The 13,366-nt window shown below is 53.3% G+C and overlaps 1 protein-coding gene across 8 annotated transcripts in view; it reads left to right on the top strand.

Moving 5' to 3' along the window:
* Window positions 1-13,366, top strand: part of SNED1 (sushi, nidogen and EGF like domains 1) — a 124,645-nt gene that overhangs the window by 96,163 nt on the left and 15,116 nt on the right. For all 8 annotated transcript variants that reach the window (XM_084639357.1, XM_084639355.1, XM_084639353.1 and 5 more), the window contains 6 exons: window positions 919-1,102; window positions 3,667-3,779; window positions 8,509-8,787; window positions 9,417-9,561; window positions 11,149-11,231; window positions 12,886-12,984. In XM_084639357.1, coding sequence (XP_084495483.1) covers window positions 919-1,102; window positions 3,667-3,779; window positions 8,509-8,787; window positions 9,417-9,561; window positions 11,149-11,231; window positions 12,886-12,984 — 903 coding nt within the window. The remainder of the gene's footprint in view (window positions 1-918; window positions 1,103-3,666; window positions 3,780-8,508; window positions 8,788-9,416; window positions 9,562-11,148; window positions 11,232-12,885; window positions 12,985-13,366) is intronic.

Genomic DNA, 13,366 nt, shown 5'->3' with positions numbered 1-13,366 from the left:
GCTTACTGAAACAGCTGAGATAGCCAAAAGGTGGGAGGGGAAACAGAGGCACGGGGAGGGGACGTACTCACTCAGCTAGGAACAGGACCCAGGTGTCTTGAGTTCCAGTCCAGTGCTCTACCCACTGGACCACACCATCTCCCTTGCCCTGTTCTAGGAAACTCCTGGCCCTTTGAAAGACAAGTATTTCAAAGACTGGGAGTAAGCTTTCCTATCCTACAGCCACCTTCTGGCATGTGCACCACAAACCAGAGTAGCCTGCTAGGACTCAGTGAGGGTGATGCCTACCTGATTAGCACTGCCATGTGCTCACACCCAAACTTTACCCAGCTCCCCTGCTGGAGTGCAGAGACTCCCACACAAACACACAGGCCCGTGCCCTGTGCTGCCGGTTCAGCTGCTCTTTCTCTCTCTTGCCTGGAGAGCCGAACTTGGTCCTGAAAGTCCTCAGGAAGCATCAGAAACGGCAGCTTCTGGGTTCTCTCTCATTGGTGCCGTTAAGTGCCATGCTGGCAGGCCCCAGGCTGGTGCTTGGGGGATGGGCTCGGCTGCCTTGCAGGTACTAAGGGCCAAAACAGTGGGGGATGGGAGCCTGCCCAGAGATGTCACTATGTGCTGGGCTGGCGAGGGTCAGGCCCCAGCCTTCGGCTGTGCTCCCTGGCACCTAGTGGAGCGAACCTCCCACTCTGTCTGTCAGCAGCACTGCAAGTGCTGGGAGGTCCAGGGATGCCTGGCCAAGCAGCTGGGCTGAGATGCGATGCTCTGACAGGAAGATTTCAAAGGGGCAGGAGAAGAGTCGTGGGGATGCACACATGGGCACAGGCCCCATAGGGATGGGAGGCAGCACCATGTCTGGCTTCCGAGGGGCTCTCGAGGCTATTGTTCACCGCCCCTTGCCTTCACTTCCTCCCCCCACAGGACCTCGCGCAGTGGAGGGATTTGATATCGCCAACGTGACGGCCAGCACCATCACGGTGCAGTGGGCACTCCACAGGCTCCAACACTCCTCCATCAGCAAGGTGCGCATCTCCATCCGCCAGCCCGGGGACCTGGAGGACCGCACCGTGGAGCTGAACAGCACTGTGGCCAAGTACACATTCAGGTGAGGGAGGGCATGGCACAGGCTAAGAGAAGGGGCTAGACACTGAGAGAAACAAGGGAAAATAATTCCCCAAGTTCTGGGCTGTGACTGAGCTGAGCTTGGCACCGGCCTGGGGCTGCGGGCAAAGGTGGCCATCCAGCAGATAGTGCAACTGGAGATCAGTGCTCTCTAGCCAAACTCTTCTCTCCCTCAGCTGCTCCCCAGCCCCTCCATAGGGACTGTGAGTCAGAGGTGGCCTAATGCTTTGGCTAGAGTTGCCCCTGGTGGGGATCTGCTGGCTTCACATACCCAGGATCCTGCACATGGGACTGCAGCCTAGGGCAGAGTGCGGACCAATGAGAGTAGGCAGTTAATGATCCTAGGAGAAATTTAAAGGGATGCTGTTGACTTAAGAACCACCAGGCTGCCTGAGCATTGCTTAACCCACTTCTGTAACAGGTATCTCTGAGGAGTCCTAAAAATGGAGAGGAATTATAAAGGAAAAATCTCTCTCTCTGTTCAGTGCATTTGCGTCATGCATTTTACAGCACTTTATATCTAATCAGTCCCACTGCTTTCTTGGGTAACTAGTCACTGTTTGTGTGGGTAGTTCCTGTTGCCAACCTGGCTGATTCCTAGGGGAACTCCTGTTTTGTATGGGCCTTTTCACTCAGCAACAAGGCAGAAAGAGAGAACATGGTTGTAAAACAGAGGAACATGTGATTGTAAAACCCACAAAACTGGCAGAGAGGTTGGAGTACCTCCTTCTTAAACTGACCACACACTTCAATGTGATGGTCTCCCACTGGACACAAACTGAAATCAGCTTCAATGTACAAGTGCATTTATGTTCGGCAGACAGGGAGAGATCAGTGCTAACCCAGGGGTTTACCTTCCGCCCAGTTTCTCTTCATTAAGATTTTTTAACCTAGTTTTTAGTAAGCTGTTGGCCATGTGAGGCTGTGAGCGCTGGTGCTAGCCTACCTCAAAAGGGCATTGTGAGTGAATGTCTCTCAGATGAAAGGTGCTGGGTAGCTACCAAGTATCAGCACTAAGCAAGTTTCAGGATGAGGTGAAGAACCAAGCAAATGCGGTGATGCTGTAATTTCTGCCATGCTGGCAGACGGCTGTGTACAGGGAGAACCCCACCAACTTTGATGGGACTCTCTTCAGGTATGTTGTAAATTGCAGGATTGAGGTCCAAGCTGTTACATCCCCTCAATATTGTTAATAAGCAGACACGCTAATGTGCTAGTGATGCTGACAGCGGCCTCTCTACCTACCAGTGACAGACACTTCAGACCCAGCAGTCAGTTTGGGTGCTTGAGAACAAATAATATCTGACAGATGTAAGCCACATTGCTCAATGCCCTACTGGAAGGTGCTCAGTTCCTACAGCAATAAGTGGTGTATAAGAATGTGTATGCAACAGAAGAAGGAGCCCTACAGTCAGACAGTTTGCGTGATTCCTGACCGTTATCTATTTGCCACACTTGGTTTCTGGAACTCCTTACTCAGCTAGTCCAGCTCTCAGTGGAGCTCCAGTGGGGTCAGGATCATGCTCTGAATCATGGGCTTGGGTGTTTCACAAATGTAATCAGTGAAAAGTCCTTTGCAGGTTCTCATCACCCAGGATCTCGCGACCTGTCTGTGATAACTTAGCTATTCCGTGGGGTTTGATTGATGTGTTTGTAAAGCACTCTGAGATCCTTAGGTGAAAGGTCCTGGAAGGGTAAAGTGCTGTTTATGGGTTGTGTCTGTTGTCACGGCAGTGATGGTGAAACCAGCCATCGTAGTCACTGCAGCACATGCTCCCCGCCTTGTCCCGGCCATTGGAAGCAGTTGCCAGAGGGAGCAGACTGGCTCCTGCTCTAACTCCCTCTCCTTTGCTCTCAGCTCTGGACCCTGCTCCTGCTCCTCCATTCTAGGGGGATGCGTGACAGGCCCCTCTGTCCACCCAGCCCAAACCCACTACAGTGCAGACAACTGCAGTGTGAAAACCACACCACGTCTGCAGGGAGCAGCACACACCGGCAGAAACCTATATCCCACATGCTCAGGACCCAGGACCCCCCTCACCCCTTCCATGGACTCTCGTTACAAGGGGTGTGCGGAGGACCACAGCTGACGGCACTAGCTGTGATCACATGCCCACCCATGCTGGTAACAGGGAGAGTGGGCAACGTGGCTCTCCCTGCAACACTACATATGGCAGTAATTTAAAACCGATCCCCCGCACACACACACGCACACACACACACCCATGGTGCAGAGACTGAGTGACCATGGGGACACTGATCGCCACAGAGAGGTTGTGTAGTAAAGAGTCTATCACACTCTGCAGTCAGGTTTCTGCCCCATCCCAGGCTCCTTGGAAATCATATCAGAGCTCCTGCTTTCTTAGCTCGGGGGTCAAAGCTACTGGGGTTGAGGAAGCGTAGTGAGTATTTCTGTCAGGAACCCAGTCAGGGGCCCGTTCTGCTGGGTGCCATCCAGACATGGGGAAGATGCAATCTCTGCCTGGAAATCTCTGCCATAATAGCTAATCAACCCTACGTTCCTTCCCTCTGCCTCCTCTGCCTCAGGGACCTCCAGCCAGGGGAGAGGTATCTCATCCACGTGTCAACCCTGAGTGGGCTGGAGACGGAAGATCATCCCTCAGAGAGCCTGGCCATGCCACCCTTCCACGTGTGGACTCGTGAGTGCGACCAGATGTTCCCTTGCCTTTTCCTCAGGGCCGGAGCCTAAATGGCCATTCCCTGAGGAGGAGCCTGTGCTGTCCCAAGGGATGTGAGGGACTCATTCCAACCCCCTGGCCCTTCGGGGTGCCCTGCCAGCGTAGAGCAGCCCAGCCCCAGATGGCCTGCATGGCTGAGGCTCAGTATGGAGTGGCTATGTTTAGAAGGTGCTCACCACATTTTGGCTGGAAGCCGATGGGACCATAGGGCTAAAGCAGTGAGCCCACAGACAGCAGCCTCTGCTTCCAGCTGGAGAGCGGGCACCTGCTCAAAAGCCAGCATCCCACCCAGGGAAGGGGAAATTCTGACCAATGGTCAGCACATCCAGCATGATGCACACACCCAGCCAGCACCTGCTCACACTATCCCACTGCCTGGAGAGCAGTGACAGCAGCCGCTGTTTCTCTGGGCTGTGTGCCTCTCCCTGGACGCAGCATGGCTGCCTGCACTGCAGGGGGGCTGGTGGGACCAGTGTCATTGGGTCCATGCTGCATCCTGACAAACCATCCTTGGTTCCACTTCTGAGCTTGGTCTGGTTCTGGAGGGTGTCAGGAGCATGCTGTGGCTGTGTATGGCCCACGGGCTGGTGGGGGCTGGCCCACTGACCCATGCTCAGAAGTACCCTTTGCTTCCCAAGGCCCTGACTGCTCCTTGACCGTCAGCAGGGCTGTTCCACTGGCTGACCTGCTGCACCTGTGTCCAATCTCACACGCACAGTGATAGACAGAGACAGGGGCAGCCCCACCCTGCCACTGGCTGTGGGACCATTTGATGCTCCCCGGATCCCCAGATCATGGCAAAAGCAAATTGCTTGCCAACTGGCTTAACATCAGGGGGAGCAGCCACTCCCTGAGACAACCAGCCCTCGCTCCAGCCTAGCTGTCCTACCTAGGGGCCCGATTCATCCCTCGAGCCTGCAGGACCAACTCCATCAGCCTCAGTGGAGAAGGCATTGTTCACAGATTTGCTCTGATTTGAAACTAAGTGTGGGGAACAGAAGAAGGTATCTTCTGATATCTGCTGGGAGAGCAATACAGTGGTGCATAGACAATCCAGGAAGTTTTTGGAAAGCGTAGGGGACAATTTCCTGGCGCAAGTGCTAGAGGAGCCAACTAGGGGGGGCGCTTTTCTTGACCTGCTGCTCACAAACTGGGTAGAATTAGTGGGGGAAGCAAAAGTGGATGGGAATCTGGGAGGCAGTGACCATGAGTTGGTTGAGTTCAGGATCCTGACGCAGGGAAGAAAGGTAAGCAGCAGGATACGGACCCTGGACTTCAGGAAAGCAGACTTCGACTCCCTCAGGGAACGGATGGCCAGGATCCCCTGGGGGACTAATTTGAAGGGGAAAGGAGTCCAGGAGAGCTGGCTGTATTTCAAGGAATCCCTGTTGAGGTTACAGGGACAAACCATCCCAATGAGTCGAAAGAATAGTAAATATTGCAGGCGACCAGCTTGGCTTAATGGTGAAATCCTAGCGGATCTTAAACATAAAAAAGAAGCTTACAAGAAGTGGAAGGTTGGACTTATGACCAGGGAAGAGTATAAAAATATTGCTCGGGCATGTAGGAATGATATCAGGAGGGCCAAATCGCACCTGGAGCTGCAGCTAGCCAGAGATGTCAAGAATAACAAGAAGGGTTTCTTCAGGTATGTTGGCAACAAGAAGAAAGTCAAGGAATGTGTGGGCCCCTTACTGAATGAGGGAGGCAACCTAGTGACAGAGGATGTGGAAAAAGCTAATGTACTCAATGCTTTTTTTGCCTCTGTTTTCACTAACAAGGTCAGCTCCCAGACTGCTACGCTGGGCATCACAAAATGGGGAAGAGATGGCCAGCCCTCTGTGGAGATAGAGGTGGTTAGGGACTATTTAGAAAAGCTGGACGTGCACAAGTCCATGGGGCCGGACGAGTTGCATCCGAGAGTGCTGAAGGAATTGGCGGCTGTGATTGCAGAGCCATTGGCCATTATCTTTGAAAACTCGTGGCGAACCGGGGAAGTCCCGGATGACTGGAAAAAGGCTAATGTAGTGCCAATCTTTAAAAAAGGGAAGAAGGAGGATCCTGGGAACTACAGGCCAGTCAGCCTCATCTCAGTCCCTGGAAAAATCATGGAGCAGGTCCTCAAAGAATCAATCCTGAAGCACTTGCATGAGAGGAAAGTGATCAGGAACAGCCAGCATGGATTCACCAAGGGAAGGTCATGCCTGACTAATCTAATCGCCTTTTATGATGAGATTACTGGTTCTGTGGATGAAGGGAAAGCAGTGGATGTATTGTTTCTAGACTTTAGCAAAGCTTTTGACACGGTCTCTCCCACAGTATTCTTGTCAGCAAGTTAAGGAAGTATGGGCTGGATGAATGCACTATAAGGTGGGTAGAAAGCTGGCTAGATTGTCGGGCTCAACGGGTAGTGATCAATGGCTCCATGTCTAGTTCGCAGCCGGTGTCAAGTGGAGTGCCCCAGGGGTCGGTCCTGGGGCCGGTTTTGTTCAATATCTTCATAAATGATCTGGAGGATGGTGTGGATTGCACTCTCAGCAAATTTGCGGATGATACTAAACTGGGAGGAGTGGTGGATACGCTGGAGGGGAGGGATAGGCTACAGAGGGACCTAGACAAATTGGAGGATTGGGCCAAAAGAAATCTGATGAGGTTCAATAAGGATAAGTGCAGGGTCCTGCACTTAGGACGAAAGAACCCAATGCACAGCTACAGACTAGGGACCGAATGGCTAGGCAGCAGTTCTGCGGAAAAGGACCTAGGGGTGACAGTAGACAAGAAGCTGGATATGAGTCAGCAGTGTGCCCTTGTTGCCAAGAAGGCCAATGGCATTTTGGGATGTATAAGTAGGGGCATAGCGAGCAGATCGAGGGATGTGATCGTTCCCCTCTATTCGACATTGGTGAGGCCTCATCTGGAGTACTGTGTCCAGTTTTGGGCTCCACACTTCAAGAAGGATGTGGATAAATTGGAGAGAGTCCAGTGAAGGGCAACAAAAATGATTAGGGGTCTAGAACACATGAGTTATGAGGAGAGGCTGAGGGAGCTGGGATTGTTTAGCCTGCAGAAGAGAAGAATGAGGGGGGATTTGATAGCTGCTTTCAACTACCTGAAAGGGGGTTCCAAAGAGGATGGCTCTAGACTGTTCTCAATGGTAGCAGATGACAGAACGAGGAGTAATGGTCTCAAGTTGCAGTGGGGGAGGTTTAGATTGGATATTAGGAAAAACTTTTTCACTAAGAGGGTGGTGAAACACTGGAATGCGTTACCTAGGGAGGTGGTAGAATCTCCTTCCTTAGAGGATTTTAAGGTCAGGCTTGACAAAGCCCTGGCTGGGATGATATAACTGGGAATTGGTCCTGCTTCGAGCAGGGGGTCGGACTAGATGACCTTCTGGGGTCCCTTCCAACCCTGATATTCTATGATTCTATGATTCTAAGGTTGTGGGGATTGCCTTAAACTGGGAGCTGTGTGGCAGATTCTTCATACGCCCTTGTTATTTGTAGTCAGAAAAGGGGAGAACCTCTAGGTTCGCTCCTCGCTGTGCCCAGTGAATACCGAGTGCAACTGCTTGCAGCTCTCTTCCTCCCTCCCTCCACTTGACGCTGATTCTGCACCATCCCTGACTATAGAGCCATGCTGGAGCTATGGCCAGCCTGCAGCTGGGCTGGGCATCACCCACACCCGCTGCCCCGGGCCCTGGGGTGGTGGTGTAGGAGCTGACCCCACAGTAATTCTGTGCCGGGGCACTCACCAGGTAGCCCTCTAACCTGGCGTTGCAGCACCATGGTGCCGCTGGTGCGAGGCTGAGGATCTGGCCCTGCATTTTCAGCTCTAGACTAGAGATATCCTGGAGAAGGGGCTGAAGCAACAAAACAGGAGTGCTGCAGAGGTCTGGAGATGGACCCCGTCCTAGCAAGTGGGGTGCTGGAGGGGCTCCCTAGAGTTGTCACTCGCTGTGGGTCCTGGCTGCAGTCAAGACACTTGCCCCATTGTAACTACATTGCTGTCGTTAGCCTGGCACAACCTGTATGTGGCCTCGCTGCAACAGTGCAGCAGGGTTTACATCAGTGCTGCTCACTTCACTGCACCAGGGTCACCCCTGTGCTAGGGTCTGCCCCAGACGGTTACAATGGTGCCCATTGCCAGGCTCACAGCTAGCCCAGGCCTGAGCATCCAGATTAGCCTAGCCTGGGGGTGAGCAGCCATGCTGCACAGCCAGAGCCTGTTTACTGGGTCCTTGCTGCTGCTGTGCCCCCTGCAGTCTCACTAGGACTGCTGGGGCCATTCCAGCAGTGAGCTGAGCCCCTCTCTGAATCCGTCCCAGTGAACTGGGGGAGAACTGGGCACCTGGCAGGAACTGTAGAAAGACATCAGAGGTAGGGTGACCAGATGTGCCATTTTTAAAGGAACAGTCCCATTTTGGGGGACTTTTTCTTATATAGGTGCCTATTACCCTGCACCCCCTGTCCTGTTTTTTCACAGTTGCTGTCTGGTCACCCTAATCAGAGGGCTTTAGCCAGTGTGAAAGCAGCATGTGGGCTCTAAGCCCTGCCCCCACCAGGTCGGCAAGGCTGGGAGCACAAAGCTGTCCCAGGAGCAGAGATCACAGGCAGCTTGAGCCATGTAATCAGCGAAGGGACACTCCATTGAGACCATTCAGACTGATGTTTCCTTCCCACCGGCACAGGGCCTCTTCCTCCCCGGAACCTCACTGCCTCCAGAGTCAGCGCCACCTCTGTCTACATGACCTGGGATCAGCCGCTGGCGGGGTCTGTGGAGGGTTACATCATCAACGTCACCACTAACCAGAGCATCAAGAGCCGCTATGTGCCCAACGGGAAGCTATCGTCCTACACGGTGCGTGACCTGCTTCCCGGTCAGAGGTATCGCTTGTCCATGACAGCCATCCAGAACACCGAGCAAGGCCAAGGGCACAGTGAGCCAGCCCATGTCTACATCTTGACCCGTAAGTCCATGATCCCGCCATGGCCTTCCCTGAGCCTGGCAGGGAAATGTTATGCTAGGGGGACAGAGCATACACAAGGGAACAGGTGCCTCTGCTGGAGGAGTTCTGATGGGGAGAACAGGCATTGAACTAGTGATGTGACAACAGGGCATGGGAACATCAGCTTGTCCATGAGAGCCAGCATAGCCACCCGGGAATGTAAATTGCCCACGAGCTGGAAACGCCATGCACTGCAGGTTTTCCACCGAGCTGGAGGAAACACTGCTTCCATGCAGTGTTCTCCACTTGAAAGCCAGCAGGGAGCCTGTATGGTTCTTCCTTTGCTACATTGGGTGTGTGAGACCCCTTCTGTATTTGGGCACGCAGTGAGATGAGGGAGCTCTCTCACAAGGCACGGTCTGGCATGGGGTGGAAGCAGAGCCATCATGGTGGTCTGGACATTTCCTGGGGCCATGCTGGCTGTACATATACTGATTCTCACAGATGCCATGGCTGCTCAGCGGGAGAATCCCCAGCCAGTTGGGGGTGGGCTTTCTCAGAGGCTGTGGCTTGATGGTAGAATTACACTCCATTTATTCCACTGATTCACTGCTTCGTCCTGGCTAAGCCTAATCCTTTGTGGCCTGCAGTGCAGAGGGATGGGACCCCTGAGAGGCGATGGGGCCAAGCAGGACACCCACGGGTGCTCAGGAACAGGCTCCTCCCAGCATTGCTGCCAGAACTGCGCCTGCTTGCTGATCATGACATCCTGGAGGAACCCTCGCAGGCCCCCAGGTAGGCTCAGCGGCAATTGCACAGCCCTGCTTGAAGTCTGAGCACTAACAAATAACATGTGGTGGTGGGAGCTGGATGAGAGCGGGAATGGGCTACTTCTGCTGAACCCTTGTGTTCCAGTACAGATCAGGTCACATGTAAGCCACATTTCCTGGCCACATTTCCTCTAGTCCTCAGTGTATATTTGGCCACATCACAAACCCACTGTATAATCTCATGATTGGTGGCCAGCACTAGAACAGTCTGGTTAGTGCATGGGGGATGCTCCCAGCAAATCCCCTGTCGCCCTGGCTCTGATCCTTGGGAACTGGAGAGCATCTACCTCTCCCACATGTACAAAGGGTGGGTGGGATGTTAACAGCTGGTGGGTGGCTCTGAATGCCTGATTTCCATTAGTGGCCTGAGCATCCAGCCCCACTTCCATGGCAGCTTTAAACAGCCCACCCCAGGTGCCCTATTCAAATGGAACCTCTCCTTGAAATTGCTACAACTTATGCAACCCAGTGCTCATCAGTTGCTCTGCTGTTTGAGCATGGAATCTCTCCTCCCTCTGCCCACCCCGGTGGACACTGGCTGCCTGGCCCATGTTTCAGATCTTCAGCCATCTCCTTACTGCTGTGCCCACCTTGGATCCAGCCTGCTGCACCCCTTCCTGGAGCCAGTAACACAGACCAGGCCTGCTTCTCCTGGGCAAGGGAGAGATCTGCATTTTAAATAGAAGCTCTTTAGATTTTTTAAGTGGGGTGAGAAGCTGGAGGAGACGGAACACAATCAACCAGGAGGAGAAAATGGATACTGGGGTGCAGACTGGCTGAATGCCCTGGAAATGCATGGTGGGACACAGGAGAATGTAGTAGAGGTGCCCTCTGCTGCACAATGCATCTGTATCATGGCCACATACACCCTTTCTGCTAATCTCTGCAACTCCGCAGACAGGAAACTGTCAAGGGCAGTCAGACTCCAAAACCTACATGAAGCGCCAGATTCCACAGTGGGCTATGTGGCAGCCAGTGTAGCTGCCATGTGATTGGCTCCCCCTGGCAGTTATACCCACATCACTGAGTAGAATGTGCCCCTAGTTATTTGTCTGCATCTCAAGTTCTCACTTGCTGCAGTGTTAATGCAGCACTTCAGGAGTGTGCACCTCAGGCTTCCTGCATTGATGCTGATTGTTTGTGTCCCAGTAGTGCCTTGAAGCCCCACTTGATAACGGAACCTCTCTGTGCCTGCATGTCACGAAGAGGAACAGTACAGGACTGCGAGAGCAAGTTCACTTTGCAAACAGCCTTCACTTTGCAGGCTCCAGGATGGCACTGGAAACAAAACAAATTGAAACAAGATTTTGTGCAGTTTAAATGACCAGCATATTCATCCCCTGGCTGACGCTCCGCTCAGCGTGGTCCATCACAGTTCCTTTCCACAGGCTGCTCTCTGCACTCAGAATGCCACTGCTAGGGCCCACCAGCTGAATGAGCAATCTTGTCGGCAAACCATATAACTGTGTGCTGTAGCCCACTGATTTCTGTGGGGGAGCACGAACGCCCTCTGGGCCACTGTACGAGGGCTAGTAATTCTTTCCTTTTCCAGGTTTACTGAGCTGGTGGATGGCAGACGGAGGATCACTGCCAAGTTCAGCAGCTTGCCAAGCAAATCCGTCACTGTGAGAACACGTAAGTACTCTCCATCCTCCCCAGCCCCTTGTCTGTTGCCTGGGCCCCTGTCCCACAGAGGGTGTGAAAGCAACACTGGCACAGTTGCCTGCTGGACTGCAGGAGGTGTAACTCTGAAACGGTTATAGGATTGAAGTGTGCAGCACCTGCCCCACAGGGGTGTGAAAAGTCTCTGTCTCACTTTCTCTACACACAGCCCCCAGCTGGCTTTAGAGAAGGGCCAATCCCACAGCCCAGCACAGATGTGAGGTGACTCCATGGGCAGGACAAAGCCGGGGGAAATGCTGGCAGGGGCAATGGCTCAGCTCTCTAGAAAGAAGATCCCTGGGTTGGAATGGCCAGGGGTCCTGGCACTGCATGTGTGAAGCCACAATGCCCTGGCGATGAAGCAGCACAGGCTGACCCTGAATGCCATGGAAGAGCCCCAGAGCCATGCTGCTTCCCCACCAGTCTGTGGCTTGTTGGGGCAGGGGTCACTCCCAGCTGACCGCTGCAGGGCCTGGTCCATACCTGCTGCTAAGAGCATTGTCAGACTGGCGCTGCCCAAGGTGCAGCTCTCCCTGTATCCTGTCTCGGACAGTGGCCGGCTCCAGCTGCCTCTGAAGAGAATCCTGCTGTAGGCAGCTGCCCCATGTAACTCCCTGCCATGCTCAGACACGGTAACCCTCTGAATTGTAACCAAGGCCCAGGATGCAGATGCCCAGCCCCTGCCCCCCCTTCCCCCCCGCCAGCCCAGCCTGGGCTAAGGGATGGAGACTGGAGAATGAGAGCGGAAATGGGCAGGGTGCCCGAATGAGCAGCTGTGCTGAATACAGTCCTGCAGCCATCTTTTGACTCCCTGAACCATGCACATCACCAGGAGGTTTTGCTGGCGGTAGCTGTGCTGGGGTTTACATGCAGGGATGCAAATCCTGTTGCCCCACATGGTGAAAGGGGAGGGAGATAACATGTCTAGAAAAATGTAAATCCCATTTGGTGTACCCCTCTGAAATGGCACCTGGCTGTGTCTCCTGAGGGGAGAGCAGGGCACCGAGTCACCTGAGTTCTAGTCCCAGTTCTGACTTCCTGGGTGACAGTGGCTAAGTCCCTTTCTTTTCTGCACAATGGGGCTAGTTGTTCTCCCCCGCCCTGAGGAAGTGCTGAGAGATCACTGTGGGAGAGGGTCTTTGGAGAGGAGCTGAATATGAATGGCCATGCCAAAGGCATGCAGCACAGCAAACGGTATGTGAAAGTCAGCAAAACTAAGAGCTGAGAAAAGGTGGCAATATCACACACGCATACCCCTACCCCTCCCTGTGAAACTCATTGCCACAAGAGATCTCTGAGGCCAAGAGCTTAGCGGGGTTCCCAAACAGACTGGACATTTGATAAAAATGGCCAGAATGACAGGAGCCAGGATTTAAAAAACAAAAACTAGGCATTTTGGAAGGAATAAATCTTCATGCTTCAGACCTTAATGCAGCCTCTGCCTGTTGGGGTTTAGGAAGAAAGCGTCTTTCTGAGCAGATTACAGCTGCCTCCTGTGGGGTCCTTCCACCTGCCACTGAAGCAGCTGGTGCTGGTGACTGGGCTGGATGGCCCTTGGGGCTGATCCTGTCTGGCACTGCCTAGGTTCTAATATAAAAGGGATACATATTCTTGGTTGTTCTCCTAGAATCTGAGGCACCAGTGAAGCTGGAAAACATGGAGGAATCAACCAATTGGGTTGGCCTGGCACTGCAGTTGCTGGAGTCTGAGAACCAGAAGGGAAACTGTAAGTCTGGCGAGTGGGGGATTTATGTTTGCAGTTGGGACTCTACTGTTAAAGCTGGTCCCAAACCATAGTCCCTGTGCTAGACAGCCCCAAACTTTGGGGAGATTTGCAACCCAAACCTGAATCCACAGCTCAACTTTGCAAATGATCCAGATGGTTATTGTGGGTCAGACCCAAACGCTGAGTAATAGCCTTGGCTCCCTGGGGATCAGCCCTTTACAGCATGGCTGCGTCACCCCACATGTGCATGAATTGCTGTCTCTGGCCAGCAGCATGGCCCAGGGCAGCTGTCCTGAACTTGAGGGCTCCAGCTGCCATGAGGACAGCTGCCAGGTTCAGGGAAGAACCAGTGGGAGACAACCCATTGCTTGGCTGGCAATTT

Source organism: Lepidochelys olivacea, assembly GCF_965140295.1.
Source record: "Lepidochelys olivacea isolate rLepOli2 genome assembly, chromosome: 9".
Taxonomy (NCBI): Eukaryota; Metazoa; Chordata; order Testudines; family Cheloniidae; genus Lepidochelys; species Lepidochelys olivacea.
The sequence above is the reverse complement of the archived record's forward strand: the minus strand, read 5'-3'. Positions and strand labels throughout refer to the sequence as shown.